General features: G+C 43.1%; 1 protein-coding gene across 2 annotated transcripts; it reads left to right on the forward strand.

Moving 5' to 3' along the window:
• Window positions 1-18: 18 nt before the first annotated feature.
• pum1 (pumilio RNA-binding family member 1) lies at window positions 19-27,509 on the forward strand. 2 transcript variants are annotated; one of them, XM_030064562.1, is made up of 23 exons: window positions 19-162; window positions 3,115-3,287; window positions 4,601-4,723; window positions 5,151-5,219; window positions 7,845-7,950; window positions 8,824-9,017; window positions 9,400-9,572; window positions 9,991-10,255; window positions 10,394-10,487; window positions 14,288-14,386; window positions 14,559-14,701; window positions 15,125-15,263; window positions 16,065-16,199; window positions 16,705-17,004; window positions 17,328-17,570; window positions 20,359-20,629; window positions 22,089-22,218; window positions 22,822-22,956; window positions 23,775-23,912; window positions 24,759-24,884; window positions 25,120-25,241; window positions 25,420-25,612; window positions 25,748-27,509. In XM_030064562.1, the coding sequence occupies exons 2-23, from the start codon at window positions 3,126-3,128 to the stop codon at window positions 25,877-25,879; spliced, it is 3,492 nt and encodes a 1,163-aa protein (XP_029920422.1). In that variant the 5' UTR covers window positions 19-162; window positions 3,115-3,125; the 3' UTR covers window positions 25,880-27,509. The 2 variants fall into 2 exon arrangements, with proteins under 2 accessions (XP_029920422.1, XP_029920423.1); XM_030064563.1 differs by having other exon boundaries at window positions 7,848-7,950.

The following is a 27,509-nucleotide window of genomic DNA, read 5'->3' on the forward strand; positions in this document are numbered from 1 at the left end:
TCCCCTCCCAGTTGGCGCAATGAACCGCACGCTCGCCCTCATTCCTTCCCATCATGCAGCGCTCTCGCCTGCTCCTGTCGAGCCGCCATGTTGTCGGAGTGAAAGCCTGGGAATCGGAAAGAAACTGGGGCTGAAATCCGCGACCATCCACCCTCTCCGCCGGTGAGTAGCAGCCTTGCCGCGGTGTCGGTGTGCCGTACTCGCGTTCACGCATCCATCGATGCTGATATTGTCAGAAGGGACGCTCGACGCGAGGCTAGCGGGGTAATTTTCGAGGCTGTTTTGAGGCAGCCTCCCTTCTCCTGCCTCCTTCCTCCCGTTGTGTCGGGTCTTCCGCTCCAGACAGCTCGGGCCTTTGTTAGCATCCGCGTCACGGGGGACCTGTAGGACCGTGGGCCCGGCAGACACAGGTTCGAGTCCTCCGGTGTAATTTTTTATCGCGTTATGGGATCCATTCGGCTTGTAAAAAAAACTTATCGCTGGTGTCGAGCCCGTGTTTGGCCCCTGCTCGACCGGGTTCAGCTTGTGTCAGGAGGCCGTGTATTGTTGCTAGACATTGGGGCAATGAACCCTCCATAACAGCTCGGGAGCTTTCGCGAGGAAACGTTAACGCCATAAAAACCCGGTTTACCGCCACAGCCGCTCGGTTTTTATTCATTTTTCGTTTAGACGTGTCAAGACAAAGGACTGTTGCTAGTGTTGTGCTGCGGCTGGAGAAACCCAGCGATACTCTGCTAGCTGCTAGCTGCCTGTTTGTATTGTCACACCCCTGTCTGTGCCCGGTATGCGGTGGATTGATCCCCGGTATTGAATAATGATTAACCCAGTTAGATAGATATGGACAACGGTGCCTATTTCCGGGTGCCAAACTTGTAACATAACAAGCCGAGTGCGCTTTGCGTTGGGGAATGGCCAAGGTGTAGTGGATTTCCGGGTGTTTCTGTACCTGACTTCGAGCTGTGGCAAAGAAATCATTGACTGATTGCACAATGGTAGAAGAAAGAAAAAGCGTGTTGATTTTTTTTTTTTTTTTTTTTTTTTTTTTAAACCAGTGCTGCATATTGTGAAAGGGAAAGTTTGCAGGGTTATTTGTCTTCCTTTTAGGGGCAGTGACAGTGTAGCCGGGCATGTTTTTTGTCGTTGTGAAGGGGGTGTGTGCCTCTGTGTCTGTTGCACACTGGTGTTTGAGCAGACTGAGAGAAAGCTGGATGTTTTTCATGATGGATAGTGTGAGACTGACTGACTCTGGGAGGTAATTGCTGTATATGGCTCATTGTAAAAAAAAAAAAAAAAAAAAAAGACTCCTTGTAATTTCCCCGTTGCCTTGAGGGACACTAATGTGCAACTGGTAATTTTTTACAACAGATTATAACTTGCTGGATGACGAGAGGATGTAGAACACAAATTACAACTCTCTGTCATGTTGAAACCGCTGAGGTCATTGTGACCAATATTGACCAGCACCACAACACAGATTTGTCCAGCCACATTTCCCTAATCCTTTTTATGTGTCACTGCACGCAAAATAAAAATGTAGCCCACCATCCTTTTTCCCCCAATTAAGATGATGACCACCAGAATATCTTTATTCATTGAAGGATAAACTAAAGACTGCTGTACTTTTTAAACTGTTCCCATTGGAACAATATGTACGGTTTGTCCTGATGGTGAGATGAACAATTAGCTCAAATACACTGAGGTACCATGGGCTATAACACAGAACTACAGTGTCTGATTTCCCTGGTTAGCACTTGTCGAACCAGAAAAGAGTGATTTATAAGTGAAATCAGCTTGTGTAGTGTTTGCAAAACAATGGACTAGTTGTCAGAATATTTTGGGGGTTGTATGTAAATCTTGTCATGGATTTATTCGTGGGGAAATAGAATTTGGAATATGGTATGTTTCATGTGGTTAGGATTAGAGCTAGTGACACCAGAGGGTCAGATTACAGCACAAATACAGAGGAAGAGCAAAGTTTACAGTATGTTATGCGTACTGCAAATGGGCAGGTTAGTTGTTTATGCGTGTATCACCTGTCTTCTTCTTGATTGTAAGGGTATCCTATGGCTTGCTTCTGTCACTGTTGAGCCCATCCTTCCTGTCCTGATTATCAGCAGTTAAATAGCTTTAATGGCAGGGTGCCATTTCACCCCACATCTGTGAGAGACCCATAACTAATGTTATTGCTGCCCTTTATGCACTCCAATCTGCATGCTTTTCTCCCGCGTTCTGGGTTCAGAAGCCCACCTAAGAAAAGTCAGACTGATTTAGCTTCTAGTTTGATTTATATTCAGGTCTAGTTCTCTTTACGTAAGCCTGAACTCTAAAGAATTTGTTTTCCCAAACTGAGCATATTACTACCTAGATCCTTTCAGTATTAGCTTGCAGTGTTCCCTCAGAATCAGGGTTGCCCAGTTCTGTGCCATGGTGGTGGATGCAGCTCTCCATTCCAACCAAACATAACGGGTAATTTCACTAATTAGCCCTTTTTGAACCAGAGAAAGACGATCTAATTAGTGAAGTTATCTGCTGTAGTGTTTAGTTGGAATGAAAACTTCCACACTTCTCCGTGGCACAAAACAGGGCACCACTGGCACATAGAGGGAACATTGTTGCTGTCTTTGCCTCTGTGCACTAGTTTAGAGAACCAGTCCACACCACGTCAACGTTTGTCGAGATATTTTTGCACCTCTAGTGTGGTCTGAAGATATCACATGTGGTCGGCACATCCCTAATCTACAGTGGCTGGGAGATATTGGCTCCATTTAATTACATGAGATTACAAGGTGCTTAAATTTCTCTTTCTTTTAGGGCATAAGTATTTAGGGATTTACAGAACAATGAGACGGCTTACTCTGAATCTGAAAATAAACAATTTGGAATAAGAAAGTGTCAGCTAAATGATACAGTGATCTATTCACATTACCCTTAACTCTCATCTGGCATAATCTGAGTCAGAAGGACTCCTCAGATATTTGAATGTATGAAACCTGTAGAATGTAGAGCAGAATTTATCTTTTTTTGTAATTTTAGGTTAATCTCCTTTTATTTTTTAACCTATTGACCCATTTTGCCGTTTGCTTGCTTGTGACACATGCACTTTTCTCTGGACAGGCTGTGGTGGAATGAGCAGTGTGTGTGTGTTGAAGAGGAAAGCAGTGCTCTGGCAGGATTCGTTCAGCCCCCACCTCAGAACTACATCTCCCAGCATGCCCGTGGTGCTGAGCAGCGGAGGACACGCCCCTCCAACCGGGCAGACCCCTCAGGTCCCACCCCCCAGCCAGCAGGTAACCCTCATCACCTTGATACCCTGACTTGAATCATGTATTCATAGACAGAGATGTGTGTGTGTGTTGTGGTGTATGTATGAACTGCCAGTGGAAATAAAAGATACTGGGCAAAGTTTACCTCAAGTGCTTTCTGTCAGATAGTCTGTCAGGAAAAAGGTTCAAGTCAGAATAGGATTAGGAATGGGCTTTTTGTCAAAGTGTTTGAGACCAACCTCTCACTTGTGCAAAATAACAGAGAATCCAGGTTATTTTCAGTCACTAAACTATCACGACTGTATACCTGTGGGAAGGGGTCATGGCTCTTCAGTGCAATCCAGTGAGTCCAGCAGTCAAATCTAAAAAGTGATTAAAACATGCCCTTTAAAATGCATCACCACTCTCACCACAGTTACAGTGTCTTTAAATAGTTGTGATTGAACAGTTATCACTTAACATTTCCAGTATAACATTCCTTTTGATCCTTTTTTAATGCTTTTGCAGAGAAAGGTGACAACATTTTGTTTTAATAACCTGAGAGCATTCATGTGTTTAATTTGTTGGAACACCCACACCCAAAATATTTGTATTTAGGAGTTTAAAACGGAGCATAACTGAACTGCAGACGCCAATTCTTAGTTTTCCTAAATAGAGCTGAGCTTGTACTACTGTGAATATAATTGATACTTTGACTTTTATTACCTTGGAGTACTGGCATCAGTGGATTTCCCGCTATGGTTACCGCTTTTGCTGACACACTTCCCCAATTTCTGACACCAGGTGGCAGATATAGTGCCTATGAACAATTCCCACATGTCCCACTTTCATTCACTTCTAGGTTAATAAATGTTTGTTTTCCCAGCCAGCAGTTTGTGTGTACAGCACATCAGATGTAACTTGAAGACAGCATCAGTGCATTTAGTAGAATTTTCTAGTTGCTAACCAGCTCACACTAGTGTTATATCTAAATCTGCAGTATACTCATGTTTCAGGTCAGGGAGAGTTTGAAAGAGTTCAGATGTAGGCTGGTCTCTTTACAGTGAGTGTTATTATTGAAAAAAACATTTTGGGTGCATGTGGGTTTGACTGTTTAACTTTCTGTTGACGTTGTTGAATTGTATTTGAGAGCAGCGCTCCCCGAGAGGTATGCACTGCTGCAGCTCTCTGAAGTTACTGACAAAATGTTGATCAGAATAAACTGTCAGGAAGGCACACGCTGCAGATGTGCTCTGGACTCGCTCAAAAAAAGAATCGTGCCTGTCTCCAGGTGTAGCCCAGACACATTTTGCCCAGGAGCGTTACCAGCATTGTCTGTGTGTGTGTCTCTTTCCAAGGGTGTGGCGGGTGCAGGACGTTCCCAGGATGATGCCATGGTAGACTACTTCTTCCAGCGGCAGCATGGCGAGCAGCCCGGCAAACACCGCTGGCCTACTGGAGACAACATCCATGACAGCCAGGTGTGTTTTTTCTCCCCTTAGAGTCAGTTCAGCTGGTATATCATGCCATATTTATTACTTTTTGTGAAATTTACACTCAAGACCTATTCACACAAAGATCAATCTTGTTTCACCTCATCATGCTACAGATGTCAAAATATAATCAGATTTGTTGGTGCAGTGATGCTGTTTTCTTGCTGGCACCTACAAGCCTGGGAAGCGACATGACAGCAAACATGTCTTATTGGAAACTATAGTCTCAGTTCCCACTTTTTAAAAGCAGTTCGATTGCAATTTCAGTTGCTTAAAAAAACGAATGCAAAGTACGAATAAAAAAAACAAAACCCTTTATTTAAACATTTGGTCATACTCATTTTACAGTTGCTTATTTATTGTTTTTGTGAGTAAATGACGTGCTTTGCTGTCTCCCTGGGCTCTGTGTCTGCAGGTGCGGTCCATGGATGAGCTCAACCATGACTTCCAGGCCTTGGCTTTAGAGGGGCGTGCCATGGGAGAGGTGAGACGTCAGGGTGATGGTTGGGGTCCTGTCTGGTCTAAAATACAGTATCTGTGTCCCAGAAGCACACTACATGCTCATTCGAACCAAGTTTTGAGTATGTAGTGTGTTCACACTGAAAGTATGAAAATGCTGTTTACTCAAAAATGTCAACAAACATCCTCACCTGGCTCAGTATTTTGAGTGTGAAATTAATTGCACACTGCTCTCCCACAATTTAGTGCATTGTGAAAGGGCCCAATGAGAAGTTAATGAAACCAAAAATAAACTAGTAGTTGTCTAGTATGTTTAGTTTCTGTCATACTGATTGCTGATTGTATACTGAAGATGAGTATACTGTGGGTAATGTTGAGTATTAGTATGTAGTAGTGTGTGACAGTAAGGATTTTTTTCTTACCATGGTGATAAAGCAAAGTATTGATGTGGTGTAGCGAGCAATGTGGCTGTAGGTGTTTCAGTAGTTTTTGGGAGGCAAGTCTGAAGACTGGATTTGATAAGATCAAGTTGTTGTGCATCAGCACTTGACCTGACCTGAAAATGACTTCAGTGTGTCTCTTGCGGCTTTATTTAAATCAGTCTGTGTCACATTTTGCTGCTTTCCTTTCTTCTTTCTTTACATTGCTTGTGTGTGCATTGTAGCTGGATTACACTGGTCTTAATGTGAAACTGACCGTGTTATACTTCTTGATAGTCCAATAGCAATGCGATCAAAATACAGTTTTTGTGTGGCCTGTCACTTAATGGTTCCTGGAATAATGGACAATTGGTTGCAATGAAATGACGGTAACTGAAACTTTGAAGATTTCCAGTCTTGTTGGGGTGGTTTCTAGATTTATCATGTTAGACTCACACACTGTTTCGCTTCATAGCTGACCACAGTGACCAAAATTCCCATCAGTATTCAGAAAACAGAAGTTGCACTAAATGCAGGTAACAGCAATTAATTTTAGAGTTATATTGGTGACATTTTTATACAAGTAAATGTCTCATTAGTGACTCTATCGCCAGGTGATGCAACACGGTAGCAATTCACACTCGACGCAGCTCTTGAAAGCTTTCGCACTGATACATTTGATGTTAACGTCTACAAGTAGTTGCTCCTCAGGAAAATTTCCGGCAGGTACAAAAATGTTTTTTAAAGTTCCTGGAAATAAGAGTTTTATTTGTTTTGTTTTGTTTTTTTCATTCTTTTATTCTATTTAAATAGAATAGGAGAAACTGGGTACAGTAACTGCAACAGAAAATAAAAGGAATAACAAACTTAGTAATTGGTCAGCGGAAGGCCCCTGCCCCAAAAGTACTATGAATGTGGTTGTTGCCTTAAGTGCATACAGCCTGTGTGTGTGTGTGTGTGTGTCTGTGTGTGTGTGTCTGTGTTGGTGGTGGTTGGGACACCTCAAAAAGGAACATAGATCATCAGTTAATCAGAATACAGCCATAAAAATAAACCCCATAGCAATGCGTGGAAACTCATAGTCGCCCTTGCAGCACATCAGAAGGTCTTTTTTATGATGAATTTTTACTTGAGGCTATCTGGTCATTGAGTGCATACAGTTTTGACTATATGATCATAGGAACCTGTTTTGCGAAAATGTTTTTGTAAAACATGATTATTATGAATAACCCCGTGTGACTAATGACTAAAAATAGTACAATACAGAAATGACTATCTGAAAAACTGCAAGGAGTTATGTCAAATGCTTGGTACCATTGTATTCAAAACAACTTCAGTTGGAATGATTTGGGCTTTCATCCACTGTAAATCTGATATTTAGCATGTCAAATGAATGAACTCATTTTAGTGTTTTAATCAACTTTGTCCACCAATTAACACACAAATGTGACATCAGACATTTTGATTTTGTCATGTATAGCCACATGTCTGGACAGTTTACACAGCAAATTTTGTGTTTCCACCTCTAACAGACAAAATCTATTGTGCTTTTCCTTAACATACTAAATATAGTTGTTGGTCATTAATGGGTTAAGAGCATGTGTCTTGTGTTGTTGTCATATTGCAGTGCCCAGTAGCTACCTAAAATCAAACAAACAAAAAGCATGACTCTTGGAAGTCTGTGACTGACAATTCAACTCATCAGGGTTTATCTCTAGCCTGTAATAGTGATATTATATAAATAAACAATTCTTTTAAGAAATAACGTATTCATAGCATAGATATTACATTTCTGTAGACACGGTTGCACTTATGTACTGGTTTCAATTCTTTGTTGCATTTTTTGTAATTGGTTCACTAGTCCTGGTAAAACAGCCCTGCTTGATTGGGCATACGACAGGCTCTGTCGGTCTGTGAGGTCAAAGTCCCAGTGACACTGAAGTGATTGCTGGGAACTGTAGTGCAAAAGCACCACAGCCGTGCGCACCAGAGCTGTTCCCAAAATAAAATAAAGATGATCATGTGCTCTATTACCCCATTGTCATTGTTCATTTATATTGCGATTGAGGACCTCCTCATGTGGCCAGGGTAATGCCTACTGTTGTTTTAAGGTTTATTTTACATACCCTCTCTGATGTGATCACTATCAGTCTAACCATCTTTTTTGTGTTTGTTTTTCTCCCCCATCGTGTGTTTTACCTCTGTCCCTTCCCTCCCTTGTGTCTCTGTAGCAGCTGCTAACAGGGAAGAAGTTCTGGGAGACCGATGACTCTGGGAAGGATGGACCAAAGGGGATCTTTCTGGACCAGTGGAGGGACAGCGCATGGGGGGCCTCAGGTACCTGCAAGTCTGTTTTACATAAGTGATACGGCTGCTGCGAGGTTTCATGAGGGAAGTGCAGCTGCAGTTTGGTGAATGTGGCGTTCTTCACAAGCAGTTTGAAGCACCGCTATGACAGTCACTCTCTGCTACTGGAATTTATATTTAGATTCCTGTAAGACTCAAAGGCCAATGATGACAGCAAACTAAAATCAGCCAGACTGTCACACTTTTTTATCCCTCTCCCTTAAGCTGTTTGTATGATTGTGAGTTTCCTGGTGTAAGGTGTGATGCAACATATCAAAACAACACAGATAACACTATTACAGACATGGTGGGTAAAGAAATTCCCCAAGCAATCTGACACCTTACTTGAATGTTTGTTGGTGGATTGCTGCCGAGAACTTGAGTGAGAGCCCATTGGCAGGTGAAGTTCTCCTGGTAGTTTTATTTTGAAATCAGACAGCATATGTCTAGGATGTTCTTTGCAGGAGTCTGCAAGACAGTCATGCCATGATAAAGCTGTTTGCACGTGATCTGCATGTGGCCACAGTGCTAATGATGGTCCTACTTCATATTTTACAGATAGATTTGTCTTTTTAGGGCACATATCTAAGTTGGTCAGTCGTGGGGATCAGAGTGTGAGCACAATTTGATTTGGGAACATTCAGACCTGCTTAGTTAATGTGTGATGGTGTTGTATTGAAAAGTCTAACAATACGACAGCAAGTTGTGCAGGAACTGCTCTGTACATCATATCAACAAGTTTAACAGAACTTTGAGGAAAACTTCAACAATATCACCTTGGTCATGCATGTGTAATAGTAGGTTTTGGAGTACATTTACTGTTTGTGGATGTTATTTAATGGCCTCTTGTTTTTCTCACAACAGATCACTCTGTATCTCAGCCAATCATGGTGTCCCGTCGGCCAGGACAGGGTTTCCACAGTGGTGGGGAAGTTGGGGTGGGTTCAGTGATGTCACCGCGATCAGAAAGTGGTGGGCTAGGAGTTAGCATGGTGGAGTATGTCCTCTCCTCCTCGCCAGCGGACAAACTGGACTCCTGCCTCCGCAAAGGGCCCTACGTAAGTCTTAACTGTCTCTGCTATCTATCCATCAATCCATCACAGCTTTCACATTTCTTTAATTACTCTCATTTTGTCCGTCTTAATAGCATCTCCGGTTTCTTAATCATGATGATCAAGGTCTTGACTTTCATTGGAGCTACATCAGCACCCATCACTTTTTCCATAAACTTGACTGCACATCCTTTCTATCATTCTGCCTCGCCTTGTCCATGTCAGCCTGTCCTCCCCAGTCATTTGACTGTACCCTTGTGTATCCGTCGTTTGTCACTGCCAAATAGTTGATCAGCAGATTTTTATTTCTGGATGCCACTAGGTTGCTGTTTGGATTTTGCTGATATTCCTTCTTTCTCACTTTATCTCTTTCTTGCTTGCTTTACAGGGTCAGAGGGATGGAGAGGTGGAGGAGGAGAAGAGGGAGAAGCCAAAGGCAGCGTTTGAGGGAGAGAAACTGAAAGAGTTGACAGAGGGTGAAACTGACGTCATCAGTGATGTCATCAACCCCAATGGGCTGCCCGTGCAGAATGGCCTTGATGTGGATGTCAAAGAATTTGGGTAGGTCTCTTGGAGATAGACGCACACTCGAGGGCTACAACTAGTGGTTATTATCACTGTTGAGTCTGTAAAATGTAGAAAATAAAATAAAAAAAGCTCATTATGCCACCTTAGTGATTTAAAGAAGCTGTAATCAGCAGGTGTTTTGGGATTTTCACGCAATAAATAATTAATTATTTTATAGAAGTTGAGAATGGTTTTAAAATTTAAGAACTAGAGAACAATAGCTTCAGTTTCAGTCAAACTTTGTTTATAAAATCCTTACAACAGCTCTTTTATTCTCCCATCAGGAGCCTCCATGTCTAATCAACTAATTGTTTCAGCCTTAACACACACACACCACAGCAATCTAGAGAAATGTTCATCTTGTTCTGCTTCAGCCCTCACCCATAAACTGCTCCGTCTCTCACCCCTGCAGTCGTCCCCCTGGCAACATGCCGGCCCCAGTCCCCGAGGGAGACCTGCTTGGGGGTCCCGGGGGTGTTGGGGCAGAGGGTCTGACACCCCTGGGAGGTGGTGGAGGCCCCAAGCCCCCTGAGGATTTCTCTGGTGTGGAGCAGGGCGGTGTCACCATGGACCCCATGGAGTCTGTGATGGAGCCACTTCAGTTTGACTACAACTCCCAGATGCCCATGGACTCTGCACCCACTGTGGGGCTGTTTGACTACACCAACCAGCAGCAGGTGTGTGTGCGTGTGTGTGTGTGTGTGTTTGCGACAGGGAGAGCTCAGAACTCAAACAGTTGTCAGGCGCTCTCTTGGAGGCTCAGCTGGAGTGGTGTTGAAATGTCATTGATTCGTGTATTGCTGTGTTATGTTTAGCTGTTTCAGAGGAACAGTGCCCTGGCAGTGCAGCAGCTGACAGCAGCCCAGCAGCAGCAGTACGCTCTGGCAGCAGCACAGCAGCCTCACATTGGTAAGACGGAGGAAGAGCGTGTGTTTGTGTGTCTGAGTGATTGACCTGGATCAGCCATCCATATACCGTCAGGCCAATTTCAGAGCATGAGTCACTGATGATCATATTCATTTTCTCACTATTGGCAGTCTTTGAGCCTTATTACAAACTTGATTTGTCACCCTGATAATCTAAATTGATGTGGGGCACCCTAATTTGGACTGGATCGGATAGTTTCACTTTATTGGCCTAAATTAAGCCACTAGTAAGGGAAGAAAATCAAAGAAATACGACACAGTCTGAGGCAACTCATACTCACTCATAAAACAGATGAGAAGTACTTAGTGTCATACCTAGGGGTGTGTGTTTCAGATTTTGGACAGGTATTTAAAGAGAGATTATCATTTCCTGTTTTTTTTGTTTGTTTGTTTTTTGATGATCAACATAATCACTTCATTCAAGCAGTGATGGCACCCCTTTGTCAACGCACACAACATTGTGAAATACACCTCGGGGAAACTTGGCTAAGTGCCGTTCTAGTCAGATGTGGTTTGTGCTCCCCAGTTTTTATTACCCCATGCTGTTTTAGAGGGCTATTATTCTTAGCAATTTGTCACTGGTGAAAATACATCCCAGGCAAGAGATCAAAACACAGAAGAGATCGCCTTTTTCCTCACGATTTATTTGCATCTAAAATATAATCTACCTAAACTGTGTATTGGACTGTGCAGGTAGAAGTCAAAGACACCAAAAATCTGTCTGGGTCGGGGTGGTCTCTGTGGTGGTGCCCCCTGTAGTCGGGGGCTGGGACGCCTCCCGGTGTGGATGGCTCCCAAAGAATGAATGATGTTTCCTCATCTGGTCCCTCAGTGCTCAGCCATATTTTATTCTATCTTTGGGTTGTGTTGGGGTGGGCTGGGGTGTGGTGGGGTGTATGCCTGGAGTGTATGCATGTGTGAAATATGTTGTACTTGTGTGTGTGTGTGTGCGTGTGTGGGTGAGTATGAGGGGGTGGGGGATTAGGGTTGTATGTATTTTAATGTAAAGCACTTTGTGTTGCATTTGTTTTATGTATGAAAGGTGCTATATAAATAAAATTTGATTTGATTTGAATTTGATTTGAAAAATCCAAGTGTTTCTAGGTATCTTATAAATGACATAGATTAGATAGAATATGGATTTGCCTATACTGGGGTCAGAAAAAGTAGCTTGCAATTATACTAGTGTGTGTGTGTGTGTGTTTGTGCTGTTGTTTGCTTGTTTCTTGCATGTTTCAGTTGAAGAGATATTTATAAACAAGAGGGCTGTTAAAGCAACTCAGAGTTTTATCCAGTACAGTAAGAGGAAGTTAAAAAGGCACTTGGCCAAATGGATTAGAGGCAGCTTGATTATCCTCCTCGGAAGTTTTTGATCCCAACACCTCAGCCCGGGATGTTTTCTGAAAAGCACCAGCCTGCTTATCACTATGGATCGGAGCACTATAAACAGATAAATCCTGGAAATCATTTTCTGTTATAGGACATGTTGTTTTAGGATGAAGTGCAAACAGCAAACATGACACGTTGGATCCTTTTATGTCCAGCTGCTACTAGAAATGCAGTTTTCCCAACTTGCTCATCAAAAGTGATTGACAAAGTATTCATGTTCAGGAAAGGAAGCTCTGGCAAATGAATAAAATGAATTGTTTTATGTCCTCGCTACGTTAGGGGAGAGTCCCAAATGTCATATCAATCATAAAGTGGCTCACAAGTGCATCAGTGCAGACCTTGACATTTAATGATGGCGTATTGAATAGTTTGCTCGTAATTTAAAACTTGTCCTGAGTCCCAAATTGTTGAAAATTTGAAATGGCAAATTGCTGTTTAGTATTACTTAATAACACATTTTTAAACTAGAAAGCTGAGTTGGTGTGCTAGAGGCTGTCAGTCTGAAACAGTAATGGCAGTGTTTTCCTGCAGGTGCTGGTGGTTGTTCTAGGGTGGGCTGGGTGTAATTTCAGTGGGATTACTCATTTGTCCTTAAAGGCAGACCGTGCAGTTACAAAGGGGAGGGAGCCCCACCTTGTTATGTGGTGAAGAATAATAAATGCAACTCAATTCTCAAAAGACCAGAACTTAGAAATGCTTCAGGAGTTCAGCACAACTCTTTAACCCCATCATCATTACTTCAAATTTGGCACAAACGTCCACTTGGACTCAAGCATAAACTGATTTGAATTTGTTGGTCAAAAAGGTCAGGGTCACTCTGACCTCACAAAACAAGTTTTTGACAATAATTCAATTCACACACTAATTATGATAAGTTTCACACAAATGTCTAACATGATAAATGATAAAGTGATGACCTTTTGTATCCAAAAGGTCGAAGCTCAGCTTCACTGTGACTCCATTACAAGCTCATTGGTTTTGCTGATATTGAGCTTGACTAGGAGGAGTCCAGAGGACTGGTGAGAGCTGTAATTCTGGTGGAGTCCAAAAAGTGGGCAGTGAGAGAGTTTTTGACGATTGGATATGTTTGATACAGGCACAGTTTCAGAATGGGAGTCTCTCTTTTTCTGATTGAGAGCAGTGCTGCTACCTACCAGTCTGTGCATTTACAAACCACAGAAGTGACATCATGCGTGTATCAGGAACAGCGCTGTAGAATGTTTTAGATCAGTTTCTGTACATTAATCAACACAGGTAGTGCTGATAATGTGTACAGAAAACACTGAAGTATAGGAGTTATTGGAGCTACCCATGTCTAAAAACAAAATAAATTAAACTGTGGACTCCACGAGAGACTTGAGACATTTTCTTCATCTGCTTGAATATCCAAGCATTTTAGTTTTTTGAGACAGGTGGTTCATAGTAAAATATACAGTAGCTTATTGGAGAGGACTGTTGTAGCTTTAATTGACTGTGGTAATATCTGTTAGTCAGTGCACATGTGCTACAACTGAACTGTGTAATTTAATGGCTTGATTTTTATCTAAGATGCAATAAAACTTTGACTGCAAACATTCCACTTGGTTGTTAATGTACTGCAGCATAGAGACACTGTCAGTGAAACTAATTGACTGGGACAGTTGACTGATAACATGCCAACATTTGGATAATCATCTGTGATTAAAATTTAAATGACCTTGCAGAGAGGAGTGCCATCAAGCCCTTCAATTCCAGTCAAGTCTGTGCCTGCGTTTATTTCTCTCTGTTACTTACTAGAATTTGTGACAATTGCTGTGGGTTTTTTGTGTGTGTGTTGGGATACCTTAAAAGATCTTGGGTAAATCCTGTGTCAACATTTTCCTCTGCAACTTGATCCCTGTGCTGTGATCTTAAAGGGTGCAGTAATCGTTTTTGCTGTCCCATTGCACAAAATCACTATATCTGTGGTTCGATCAACATCAGTGACTCAACAATTACTTTTCCACATGCTGAGCTCTCTAGTCTTCAAAATGGTCTGTGTTCCCTGTTTTCGAACAAAGGAATTCCTTCATCACCAAGAATTGTTGATAAAATTGTACTATTTGGTGACCTTTTTAGTTTATATATGATATAAACTATACAAGTTCACATAGTTGTAAAAAAAAAAATGTGTTTTTTTTTGTCTGCTTTAATTTCACAAAACTGTAAAGACAGGAACAATAGATGTTTGGAGCGTTTTTTCGATTATTATGCAGAGCTTCAAACTGTAATTGTCAGCTTACTACAGTGTGGACTTGAGTAGATCTGTTGTATGTTCCAGATTATAAAAGCTTCATTCCAGTTGGTTGTATGAGTACACTATTTATTGTGCTGACCATGCAGTCTGGTTCACCTTTAACTCCTTGTGTTTGCCAGGTCTAGCCCCAGCATTTGTGCCCAATCCTTACATCATCAGTGCCGCCCCACCAGGGACAGACCCGTACGCCGCCGGACTGGCAGCCGCAGCTACCCTCGGTGAGACGCATTTAAAAACGCACAAACACACAGCTGCACTGAGACCCTGCTAAGAGACACTTGGAACAGTGTAGTTATCATTTCTAGTTGTGTCTAAATTAAGGGGATACACACACTCATGCACTCAGTCTTGTCCCATCTCATCTCATATTGTGTGTTTGTGTGTATGTAGGTCCAGCAGTGATGCCTCCCCAATACTACGGTGTGACTCCCTGGGGTGTCTACCCTGCCAACCTCTTCCAGCAGCAGGCCGCTGCAGCCAACAGCTCAGCCAATCAGCAGGCAGCAGGCCAGGGCCAGCAGAACCAGCAGCAGGTCAGTCTGCTGCTATTGGACAAAAATCCTGGCATGTTGATCCCCATTGGCTCAAGATGTTTCTCTCAGGCCGCTCCCTATGTTCCACTTTAAATGTGCATTCAGTCTGACTGCTGCCCTACTTACAGCTCGTCTCTGTGCTCCAAGAGCAGCCTAGCAGGAACAAATGCAATAACAAAGTTTCATCCAGTTACCTTTTGTTAGTGTCTAACTGTCACATATCATATCCTCTGACACTCGCTTTTAAGGCCTGCCATCGTGGCATCTTTTGGTCTGCTGAGTGAAAACTACAGGCTCCCCTGCAGATGATCCGATTAGATTTTTAGAGCACCTGACTACATTGATTTGCATCTGTAATGAGGAAAACACACCAGGACATTTGGCAGCTCATGTGCATGATCTTGTTTGTTTTTCTTCTTAAAGGTGATGCGTGCTGGAGGAAGCCAGCGACCTTTGACCCCCAGCCAGGGTCAGCAGGGTCAGCAGAATGATCAGCTGGTTGCAGCTGCAGCAGTCAACTCAGCCCTTGCCTTTGGGCAGGGTCTGGCAGCCGGCGTGCCTGGTGAGTATTACACACACACACACACACACACACATACACACACACACACACACACACACACACACACACACACACACACACACACACACAAAACTGACTGCACACAATCTATAGCCCAACATTTTCTGTTACAAGGGATGTCCTGATACCAGAATTAGTAGTTGATATCAATACTGGTGAAATTCCATACCTGATTCTTGACACCCAATTTGATAACACAACAAAAACAGAAATCCCTTTCAGCACATACACCTTTATTCAAAAACTTGTATAAACATTAACAAGTGAACAGAAACTTTTTTTTGTAGTAGGTTGTTCGTTTAAATACGTAAAACAGAGAGCTGAGTAACAAGAGCAACCTTGGCCTGCAGCCATTGAGTAGAAAACATCACAGCCCAAGAAAATACTAGTTGACATTAGAGGAACTGTATGAAATCTTTAGCTGTAAAAATAAATATTGCAGTGTGATTATTTGCTCTTTTAGTTGTGTTCTTATTCTAATGTAGCTGTAGCCTGTATGTTTAAATATTGAGATTATTTTCAACATTTGTTATTGACTTGGTACCTAAGTTTTGATTGTTGAGATATCCCCATATTTTACAGCACAATTATCCAAAATTCTGGTTACTAGCATACAGGTAAAAGTCATTGTGGAACTGATGCTAGAGCGAATAACTCGGCTCTTGACTAAAATGATCACTAAACCTCACATGAGCAAAAACATCTATATGACATAGACTGCACACTGAAACTAGTGAAGGCCACACTTTGATTATTGCTGTGTCTCCATTCTGTTCCCAGGCTACCCAGTCCTGGCCCCAGCAGCCTACTATGACCAGACAGGGGCCTTGGTAGTCAACACTGGGGCTAGGAGTGGCCCTGTCCGCCTCATGGCCCCTGCCTCTGTCATCATATCTCCTTCTGCAGCACAAGCAGGTTTGCGTTGGTTTATTTGCACAGATTAAGATTACTTGGGAAAAAAATATTAGTCATGCTTTAACAAACAAACACGGCCTTCAGTTGCATCTGTTTTTGGGACCTGTTTAGTCAGTCACACAATGTAATCTCATTCAACAGTGAAATTATTCACATTCCCCATTCCCACCTGATGTAACCACTCCCTGTTTTCCTCACAGTGAATGTGTTGCACAGTTAGAGGGATCTCTAATGGCATCTTCAAGTCAAATGTGAATACAGCCGTGACACTTATTTTATGACACTTGTGTTTGAACTTGCCCAGAATAGTCTGAGTGTCAACAGTTACATGACTCCCTGAGGTTTCTTGGTCTCTCTCGACTGAAACAACATCACCATTTCGCTGTTTTTTTCTGAAATGCAGTCCCAAAGACATGAGATCTTAAAACTGAAATTCAGAAACTGCACTTGGGTGGGTTTTATAATTTAGTCTTCCCTCTGCCCTCCCCCACCTCCTCTGTTCCAGTTGCAGCGGCAGCAGCATCAGCAGGCGGTGCCAATGGCGGTCTGGGGGGCGGGGCCAACGGTCCGTTCCGTGCCATGACGTCCCAGCAGCCTCAGCAACAGGGTGGCCCTGGCGGCGCATTGGGAGGCAGCTCTTTCTATGGCTCCTCCTCCCTCAGCTCCTCCTCCCAGAGTTCCTCCCTTTTCTCACAGGGCTCCGCCCAGCCGGGACCAGGCTCCGCCTCCTTAGGCTTTAGCCAGCAAGCCTCTTCCTCCCTTGGAGCCACACTGGGGGCCACGCTGGGAGGCTTTGGCACTGCAGGTGAGAGTGCATCTTTCCTTGCTGTGTTTGTGTTGTGTTGAGAGGTGATCAGTTTGATCAGATTAGACAGGAATTCCAGTCTGGTATCAGTCACTGATATCTGTGTGTCTGGACGGTCTTTCAAAGTTGTCAGCTCACCCCGTGTTAAGTTCTTTGGCTTGTGGTGTTTCTTAACATCACTTATCAACCTTTTGTTGATGTTAACATTTTAAAATGGAACATCTAGCTGTTTGTTTGGGATGAAACAAGCCCAATCTAAACCAAGGTTTATCATCAGCCCTGCCAAACTGCATTACTTAGTTTGTATTTTGATGTCCCTCTAGTGGCTAACTCCAGTGGTGGCAGTGGCTCCAGGCGGGACTCGCTGACAGGCAACAACGAGCTGTACAAACGCACACCCTCCAGCCTTACCCCGATTGGCCATGGAGGCTTCTACAACGGCACCTTGGGCTTCAGCCCTTCCCCTGGCCCCGTGGGCATGCCCCTCCCCAACCAGGGCCCCTCCCACTCCCTCACTCCCCCGCCCTCCCTGTCCAATCACAGCTCCTCGTCCAACCTCAATCTTGGTAAGTGTGTGTGTTTCTATGCTGTATTCATGTCCAGTTTTGACTTAAACTACATCTGCAACATTACACGCCACAAAAGTCCACAAAAGGCTGATTTTATGCTTAATGTCAAGTACGGACACAGGCAGGACCTTCTGTCCACACTCTGGTCATTTCATCGGTATTTCCGCATGTTTTCAGGAAGCTTACGGATGAAACGGAGTAGCACCACCGCAAATCGCGGGGGCAGTGTAGCCAGTAGTTCAAGAGACACTTGTCTGTGAACATGACATTAAAATGTCAATCTCTCCCATTGGTAATATCAGAGAAAAATATTCTCCGTCCTCCTGTCGCGAAGTATTCAGTGACCTCACAGAAAACTCCCGTCTGTAACGCTGCCTTCGCTTTTGCCTCTTTGTTACTGGTCTATTATTACGACCTCTACCACCACAATGCTTTTTGTAGTCAGAAACTTTTATCTTTGTGCTGCCCTCTTATGGATTTGTTGCTTATCATCCATGGCAACGTAAAGGACGCATGGAAACATGAGGGCAGAGACGATTACGTTTTTAAACAGCAGTATCAGTTTTCGTATGTGAAGGGAGTGTAAGTGATCCTATAGAATCACAGGAGTCTTTCTGACAAGTCAGTTCGTCTTACTGAAGGGCCCTCTCTGAGTCTGCTCTGGAAATTGTGAGTCAGGTACAGCCCTACATTGTATTTCTAGACGCTACACCAGCAGACTGGTATAGAGCAGAACTCCACACCCGTCTGCTGCAGTGATCAAATAATGTGTGTAAAAAGCCGTCTCAAAGCTATAGAGCTGAAACGGCAGCAGCACAATTTGAAGCTTGGTGATATAAATATTTCTATGTAGTTGCTATTTGTACTCATGATTCAACCGAGAGTTTCATGCCCATCCAAATTCTCAGTATGCCCATCGGGTAACGTTGCAATTGTGAAAATGAATGGGATTTTTACTTCTGGAATCCTTGCCGCCCATTATAGACCTGCCTGCTTGGCAGCTCTATTCTCTGTTGCACAAAAGCTGGATTTGTTATTGATGACAATTGAAAGGCCTTATTGTTTTTTCAACTACCATCGGAATGGGTTTTAAGACATTTTAACATTCAGTGCAGATACTGGTTTAGCTCTCCTGCCATGAAAGTGATTGTGTTCCTTAATGCCTGCCTGGCAAGCCAGCTAAACTGGTTCAACACTAACTGGGTTGTTCAAGGAGAAAATTGGTGTCACTGGGTGCATATACATGTTCTACATTACATTTCATTACTGTGTTCTTAGTTAGGTTATGGCATTCATGTGGAATGTTCAGTTACCTGTTTTCCACACCTCTATGCATGGAGAAAACCTAACATTTTATAGTTTTTTAATGCTCTTCACTTCACCTCACACCACTAAACAGGGTATGGTGTTTTCATGCCAGAATATACTGTTTAAGAATCATATATCCCAGAATATATATTTTCAGGTTTCCTATTCTGGCTGTGGGCTAGTATTTCTTTGCATCATAAATGGAGTATTAATGTAAATGCACCCAATTAGATTTGTAGCCCATGACTTCTGTCAACATTCAGTTTACATTTCCCCAGTTTTGTAGTGCATGCTCTGTTGTGAGATTTTTATGTAATTACAGGGCTCATTTCCAACATTTTTAAAACACACAATTTATGATTTAAAGGTTGAAGTTGACTGCTAAGATACCCAAACAAGTTGTCAAGATCTGACAATGAAGTTTATTAGGCAACATGTTTTAGCATGTTAGGTGATTGACAGTAAGTGTGATGTAATGTTTACACTGATTTGAAAAACATTCAATTTGTGTACACTGACATAATTACAAAACAAACTTAAGGAGGAAAAAATGAAAGCTTCATGTTTACAGCAACACACTCTTGCTCAGGCAGTGCTCATGTCTTTGTATTTTTTTTTTTTTTTTTTTTTTTTTTTTTTTTTTTGCACTGTACAAAAACTGAATGGCATAAATAGCATCTTCGGAAACAAGGAAAACAAGGAAAGCTCATATTCTTAGCTATGTGGATTGTGTGCAGAAACCACCAAAAGTAATGTAAAGGAGAGGGGCAACAGAGACAAATGGCTCAAACATGAAAAGAAACACCAGTGTTGTGATTTAATCAACCAGTTGCCTTTGTCTGAAAGAGCCAGATGGCTTGCAAGGAAGCCTCACCTTACACTGCTAAAATGAATCTCTGTTTCAAATTATGCAACAACATTTTGGGAAAACAGATATTTGATCGGTTTACTGTTGCGTGACAAGATCGTTTGTATTTGGTCTAAGGGCTGCAACAAAGTAAATGCATTAATGCAGAATTTGGAGTTGAACTTAACTCTCCTGCTGCTGATATTCAAGCAGTGCTGCCACCTAATGCTTTGTTTTGGCATGACATAATTGATGTATTTTTCATGCGCCGCACTTGAAAATGAACAGCATTAGTAATTTGTTCACAGTAGACACTCATGTTTATCCAAATGACTAATCACTGCAGTCCTTTTTGGTATTCAGCATTATCGGATGTATTATAGAGAATTCAGAGCTCACATACACATCTCACCAAACAAAAAGTCTGTAAACCTCTGGTATGTGCAATGGCAAACTAAATCTCACCAAACTACTTGTTTCCCTAATTAAAAAAAAAAAAAATGATGTATACAAGTTTATTTTTTGTTTGCTCTCATCCTGCAGAGGTTGATTGCTCTGCATTAGATTGCATCAGATATCAGTCTAACAATATGTCCACCTCCCTTCTATCTCCCCTCACCCAACCCTCAGGGGGCCTGACCAATGGCAGTGGCCGTTTCATCTCTGCAGCTCCTGGAGCAGAGGCAAAATACCGCAGCGCTGCCAGCTCGGGGTCCTCCCTCTTTTCTCCCAGCAGCCAGCTGTTTCCCTCCTCAAGGCTACGCTATGGCATGTCGGACGTGATGCCATCAGGCCGCAGCCGCCTGCTGGAGGACTTCAGGAACAACCGCTACCCCAACCTGCAGCTCAGAGACATCGCCGGCCACATCATGGAGTTCAGCCAGGACCAGCATGGCAGCAGGTACACACAAAGAAAGGTTACTCCACCTAATGTAACAAAGACAAGAGACTACACGAGCCACGCATCAGTACACTGACTGTCCATCAGTGCCAGGCCAACCCCTGCCCTGACGTTTATGCCCTCTTATATCCTTTTTCACACTAGACAGTTGACCCTGGAAATATGTGGGTCGGCTGTCAGTGGGGAACATAAGGCAACCCTGCAAAACAGCCCTGGCCAAGGTTACATTTGCAGCCCAAATAAATAGAGATTTTCTTCCAAAAGTTACAATAGAAACAACAGGGTACGGATGTCAATGTCTACAACTTCCACAGACCCACACAACTCATTTTTCTGGTGCAAACCAAACGGGCAGTCCCTCTCCCTCCCATTTAGTAGCAGCCAACGGAATAGCTAAGTTAGCAGATTAAAATAGTTTAAGTGATTTCGCCCTTGGAACTCTGATATTAAACACTGACAAAGTCAAACTACTGAGATTAAAACATAACATTTAAATCACTCTTACAGTTCTTTTTATATCAAGATATTTTTCACCCACAATTGGAGCCAACACGGCCACAAAAGGATATAAAAGTGAGGGAGCTACACAGTGAATGAGGTAAGAAAAAGGACGTAGTGAGCCAACAGTATGAGAAGACAGAGAAAGGAAGTGAGCTGCATTGTTGAGCGAGGTAGACGGTGAATTGCAGTGGGATGTTGAGTTGCTCAGTGGTTATTAGGTGTTGGCCTATGATCTTCTCAGCTATATCCTTATGTACAGTTATTAGTTGTTTTTTTAATTCATAACAGAACACACTGTATCTGATATGTCACCACCTCGCCCATACAATTCAGAGATTTGCTATTCTTGGGGCAGGGGCCCTAGAGACTGTCCTGTCACAGGGTCCTGGTTTTTGGGTCTGCCTGGGCTGGACCAGTCCTGCCTTCCAGCTAGACTTTTCCCACTGAAACGCTCTATTAATACACCATGACATCCACTCTGCACATTCCAGACATTTTCCTTCCCCAGTCTCTTCATCATCACTCACTCCTTTTTATCTCTGCCTTCGCCTGGCTTCCATCACTTCACCTGGTAGGCTGCTCGGTTCCCTCAGCTCCCTCTTTGCGTTTTCTCCATATTTGATTTTTGTTCTTCTTTTCTCAAGCTGTTCCCTCAGGTTAACCGTATTAAAGATCCAGCAGCGGTTTTCTTTCTCACTCTTTGTATGTCACTCTATGGCTGTGTAACTTGATTCATCCTTGTCTGTAGGTTTATTGAGAATTCACAAGTCCCCTCTATATACTAAGTAGATTCTGGGCAGGCAGGATGTTTGTACACTTTATCACCCACTCATCTCTCACTCTTATACAGCGCGTACATAAAAGAAATAACTAAACAGGAAAAAAAGGCAAGGCGTATGTTCATCTGTAATTGAAAAGAGTTGTCTGATAATAGTTTCCCCTGTCTTCATTTCTGCAGGTTTATCCAGTTGAAGCTGGAGCGAGCCAGTTCAGCAGAGCGCCAGTTGGTCTTCAGTGAGATCCTGCAGGCAGCCTACCAGCTCATGGTGGACGTCTTTGGCAACTATGTCATCCAGAAGTTCTTTGAGGTGTGTGTGTGTGTGTGTGTGTGTGTGTGTGTGTGTGTGTGTGTGAGAGAGAGAATATTTGTATCAAAAGTGGAACGAATGGCCAGCAGGCAGTTTAACTTACTTTGGTTGATCCTTATCTAGGTTGATTGGTACTTAAAATTGCTTATGCGCCATTTGTTTGACTTTTGCTGGCCTGTCTTTTGGTAGAAAATCAATTTTATTTAGAGCCTTCGGTTACAGTCTCAGTGAGCTTTACAGGCCCACAGTTTATAGAAAACAAAACAACCCCCCGATCTAAACCCTCATAGCATGCAAGAAAAAATCCTCCCAAAAAACCAAGACAGGTGGGGGGGGTGAAGGGAAGGATAACGGAGAGAGGGAAGACCATTTTGGGCCAGCCAGTAGTGCAACAGGTGTCGAATGGGGCAGTTTAATTAAATCAGTTGATCACTCATCAGTTTAAATAAAAGTATTAACTCTAATCAAAGAAGGCCAAGTATTTGAATAAAATGAATGTATCAAAACAAAGCAAGATCAGAATAGGGCAAATATTTCTGCAGTGTGTGTGATGTGACTGTAATGTATGATACGAAGGAAGAATTTTTGTGTGTGTGTTTGCAGTTTGGTAGCCTAGACCAGAAGCTGGCTCTGGCGGAGAGGATCCGAGGCCATGTGTTGTCTCTGGCCCTGCAGATGTACGGCTGCAGGGTCATTCAGAAAGCTCTGGAGTTCATCCCCTCTGAACAGCAGGTCATTGTAAGTACACCATGCTCCCACAGCACTCTGTGTGTCTGACCAAGAGAGGAGACCATATTTGTTTCAGCTGTTGAAGTTGTTCACATTGTCCTTTGCACCCTTTAACGAAATGGCCTTAGTTACACCTTTGTAATTATAATTCTTCTGTGATTTTGTTTTTCAGTAAGAACAAATGTCTCAATGTCGTGGTGTATCTAAGATCTTAAGTTTTAATGCTACCCATGCGCTCACAGCACTCTTGTGTATATGAGGGGCACTTTGCTCATGGATCACTGATTTCTGTTTTTTAAATCACACCGCATCAATAGAGCAGCGTGTACGTCAGAGATAGCAAGTTACATCTGCATTATGGTTTTGATGTGAGACTCACCTCATATAGCAGCAGCTTCCCTGCAGGCATCCTATCATCAACGATGAATGGAGCTAATGATACCATAGTTTATATGCAAATTTTGAACTGCAGGTGTTAGGATAAATTCAGATGAGTATCTCCTGGAAGTAATTTTGTTCATATTCAGTGGTTTTGGAATAGGTAGCAACTTGTGTGTGTGTATATGAATGAGACGGAGAGTGAGAGAAATCTGTCTCTCCTTAGAGGACCTCAACAGATTGCTCTGGGGTATTTGAAAGGCAGAGTTGTTTATTGAGCTTTGAGCTACCTTGAAAAATGGGTCTAAGTTGGAAAATGTTTCCAGGCATTATTTGATTTCTCACACACAATTACATCTCTTCCTACACAGTCCTCACCATTGCTCTCTCTTGCTCTGCACTCTTACCTTCTCTGTCTCGCCCTCTGTCTCCTCCCTCCCTCACTGCAGAGTGAGATGGTGCGGGAGTTGGATGGCCATGTGTTGAAGTGTGTGAAGGATCAGAATGGGAACCACGTGGTGCAGAAGTGCATTGAGTGTGTCCAACCGCATGCCCTGCACTTCATCATAGACGCCTTCAAGGGACAGGTAGGTCCCCTTTGTGTGCACACAAAATATTTCCCCACTCAATCACTGGAGCCTTACAAGGCTTGGCTGTCATCCATACACATTTAACTTGTGTGCACACATACACAATCATTGGCTAGAGGCAGTGAGGATATTGCCACAGCAAAAGTAGCAAGACACACATAATGCTCGGCCCCAAACAGACACCTCCATCGATGTCACTTTTCAGGGACAGGGTGAGTTGCCATGGCAACAGAAACCTCAGCCCAGTAGCAGCAGCCATCTTCTATCCACTGGCTAAATGTCACATTAGCATAAAGTGTTAGAGACAGACTGTGTGTGTTCATGCATGTGCCTTTTGTTGAGGTACAAATGAGAGGTTTCAGTTTTGAAACTCACCAAGGGTCCTGTGACAGTAAATTATCGTTGCTCGTGTGAGCGTTTCGCCTTTCACACACTAGCAGGCTGCAGTACAGCAGCTTTTCCATCAGCAGCTCAGATAAGTTTGCGAAGCTGAAAGCATGTCAGGAATTTGCTCGCACCTGCCCTGCAGGAGTGAACTGGGTATGTCGAAGTAGAACGCTGATTTGGCTGTGAAATAAGTGTTTTGTATTCATAATTCATAACAGTTCAGAGATCAGTGTGTATTTGAACCTGTTTGAACCCAATGTTCACCATCTGGTGGATGCTTTAATCCAGAGAGACTTACAGCATTATGAGTGAATCCACTTTCAGCACCTGTGGCCCCAGTGGGAGTCAGACCTCTAAACCTGACAATATTAGAGCTCTACTCAACTTACTCAGCTACAGGATGACTTGTTGTGCAGCGCGTGTGGAGATGTGTAATGGTGTGTGTGTGTATTGCAGGTCTTTGCCCTCTCCACCCATCCCTACGGCTGCCGAGTCATCCAGCGCATTCTTGAACACTGCCTTCCAGAGCAGACGCTGCCTATACTAGAGGAACTCCATCAACACACAGAGCAACTGGTGCAGGTAACACAAATTTGCCCATATACCCCTGCACGCATGCACACACGCACACACATAGAAACACGATTTCAAATTAGCACCAGCTGCTTTCTTTTTACTTCTACCAGTTGTGTTTGACAGGTTGCTAAAACCTTGAGTTAGTTTAGACAAAGCTACACCAGATTTTTATGTTTGCTCTGCACGTCATGTGTTGACACCCTCAGATGTCTCAGTTAATGTGTCTGCTTGTGTTTTTTAGGACCAGTACGGAAACTATGTGATCCAGCACGTTTTGGAGCATGGCCGAGCTGAGGATAAGAGTAAGATAGTGGCTGAGATTAGAGGAAATGTACTGGGCCTCAGCCAGCACAAGTTTGCCAGGTAAAAACCAATACACAGTGCATTGTTTTGTTTTTTCTTGTCTCCTTTGCTGGCATAACTGTAAGAAAAAAAAATAGTTCTTTATTTTTTATTTCTATTTCATTTCTCCCTTGAAAACAAACATCAGCAGGCTTGAACTAAGCTTTTGTTTGTTTTTCACCTCCCTCCATCTGTTTAGTAACGTGGTGGAGAAGTGTGTGACCCATGCGTCACGGGCAGAGCGGGCGGTGCTGATAGACGAGGTGTGCAGCCTGACTGAGGGCCCCCACAGTGCCTTATACACCATGATGAAGGACCAGTATGCCAACTACGTGGTACAGAAGATGATCGACGTGGCTGAGCCCACCCAGCGCAAGATCGTCATGCACAAGGTGAGTAGAGGGGATGGATGGAAAAGAGTCGCTGACGGGTGCATGTGTTAATAGTTTCTCTGCTGAATCAGAACCCCGGGATGTCGTCTGGACAGGAAGTAAGAGGTGTACATTTATGTTTGTTTGTCTGCACAGATCCGGCCTCACATTTCCACCCTGAGGAAGTACACGTACGGCAAACACATCCTGGCCAAGCTGGAGAAGTACTACATGAAGAACGGTGTTGACCTGGGCCCTCTCTGTGGGCCCCCTAACGGCATCATGTAAACTTGCACCCCGACCCCTCCACCCTGCCATCATGTTGACTTACCCATATTCCCCAACCTGTCGCCCCATACCTTACCCTCCCAAAATGCGATCAAGTCTACTAGCCCTGCCCTCCTGTCCCTGTCCGGTCTCGGAAGGTGTCCATTCCCTGAACCCTGCCTGCTGCAGGCATCGAGTACCCCCTTTGTACCCCCATTCCCACGACCTCCCCCTTGGAGGAGCCTGTTGCTACGGGCAGCCTTAGTTTAGTATTTGTCGCCCCTCCCCCGCCTGAGCCCAGGCCCGCTGAGCTGGAGGAGGGAGAAGGGTAGGAGGGCAGGGAGAAGAGAGAGATGAGACTTGTTCCACTCATTGCTCTGCTCTCTCCCTTCTTTTTTTTGTTTTTTTTCTCAGTTTCTTCTTCGTTGTTTCAGATAAACTAGAAATCATTTCACTTTTTGCTACTGCTGCACACACACACATATACAGTCCCAGCGCCCCGCCCTCCCCCCATCCTAGCTATTTACCACTATGAGATGGAGCGAATATTTAATTTGTCTGAAGTCACAGAATCATAGACAAACACACGCCATTGGCTAACCAGCAGACAGATCATTTAGCATGGGAGATTCGTTTTCTGGTCTTGCTTCTATAAATATAACGTGTATACTTGGTGTAGACCTTTGCATATATATATAAATATATATATAAAACTTTGTAGTTTTTCTGGTTTTTGATGTTGAATCTGTATCTATAATGTATCCTAGTAGTGACCACATACTTCTGACTGTATAATTGTACATTTGTAAACCCTTGTAATGTAAAAGTGCTTTACCACCCTTTTTGGTATGAGAAGAAAAGGATTAAAAAAAAATCTCACTCTGGAAAAAAAAAATCTTAGAAAAAAAACCTGTGCATTTCAGTGTATATTCTCACCTCCTTGGTTGTGACATATGAGTTGTTGTATATTGTAAATTGTAATATCAAATTTTTGTTTTGAAAAGCCCTTTCTATACAGCGTAGTACTTGTACAAAGATCTGCCACGCTTGGTTTTATCTTTATCTTGTCACTGCTTAAATTAAGAGACGTCAATCTCCCACTGACTCCCAATAGGACACATTCTGTTAGACTTGGTGTTTTCTGGTTTACGTTGAAGGCTTCATTTTTTTTTTCCCTTTTTTTTTTTTTTTTTTTTTAAAAGATCTTTTTATAGGAATGCTTTCCCCACTCATGAAATGTGTCATGTGTATGGGGGGCTGGCTGGCTGGGAGAAATAATGTTTACCCCTGAATCCCCCTCCACCACCCTCTAGTTACCCATGACTATTTTCAGAGGGGTAAAACCCGTGGATTGTACAGAGGAGATTCTTGTGTTTTTGGCATTTCTCTAGTGCTGTAAGTGCTGTATCATACTGTCCATGTCCTTTTGGGTGAGAGAGGCAGCCCGCCACGGTGCGGTGTACATTTGGAGCAGCCTTGTGTATATTTACTACGAGCACACCTGTAACCATATGTGTATAGTTAACAGAACCTGTGTATGCTTATTGCCTGGGCAACTATTTTTTGTAACTCCTGTTGTAGATTGTCTCTAAACAATTGTGTGATCTTTATTTTGAAACAAAACTGAACAAAAAAAACTTTCAAAATTTCA

This window comes from Myripristis murdjan, chromosome 11 (assembly GCF_902150065.1).
Source record: "Myripristis murdjan chromosome 11, fMyrMur1.1, whole genome shotgun sequence".
NCBI classification, from domain to species: domain Eukaryota; kingdom Metazoa; phylum Chordata; class Actinopteri; order Holocentriformes; family Holocentridae; genus Myripristis; species Myripristis murdjan.

Bases quoted from the DNA above. Each gene is read 5' to 3' on its own strand.
- pum1 (XM_030064562.1), top strand. From the start codon at position 3,126: ATGAGCAGTGTGTGTGTGTTGAAGAGGAAAGCAGTGCTCTGGCAGGAT. The intron at 7,951-8,823 runs GTACCTGCAAGT...TTCTCACAACAG, and splicing joins CAGCGCATGGGGGGCCTCAG to ATCACTCTGTATCTCAGCCA. The intron at 9,018-9,399 runs GTAAGTCTTAAC...CTTGCTTTACAG, and splicing joins GCCTCCGCAAAGGGCCCTAC to GGTCAGAGGGATGGAGAGGT.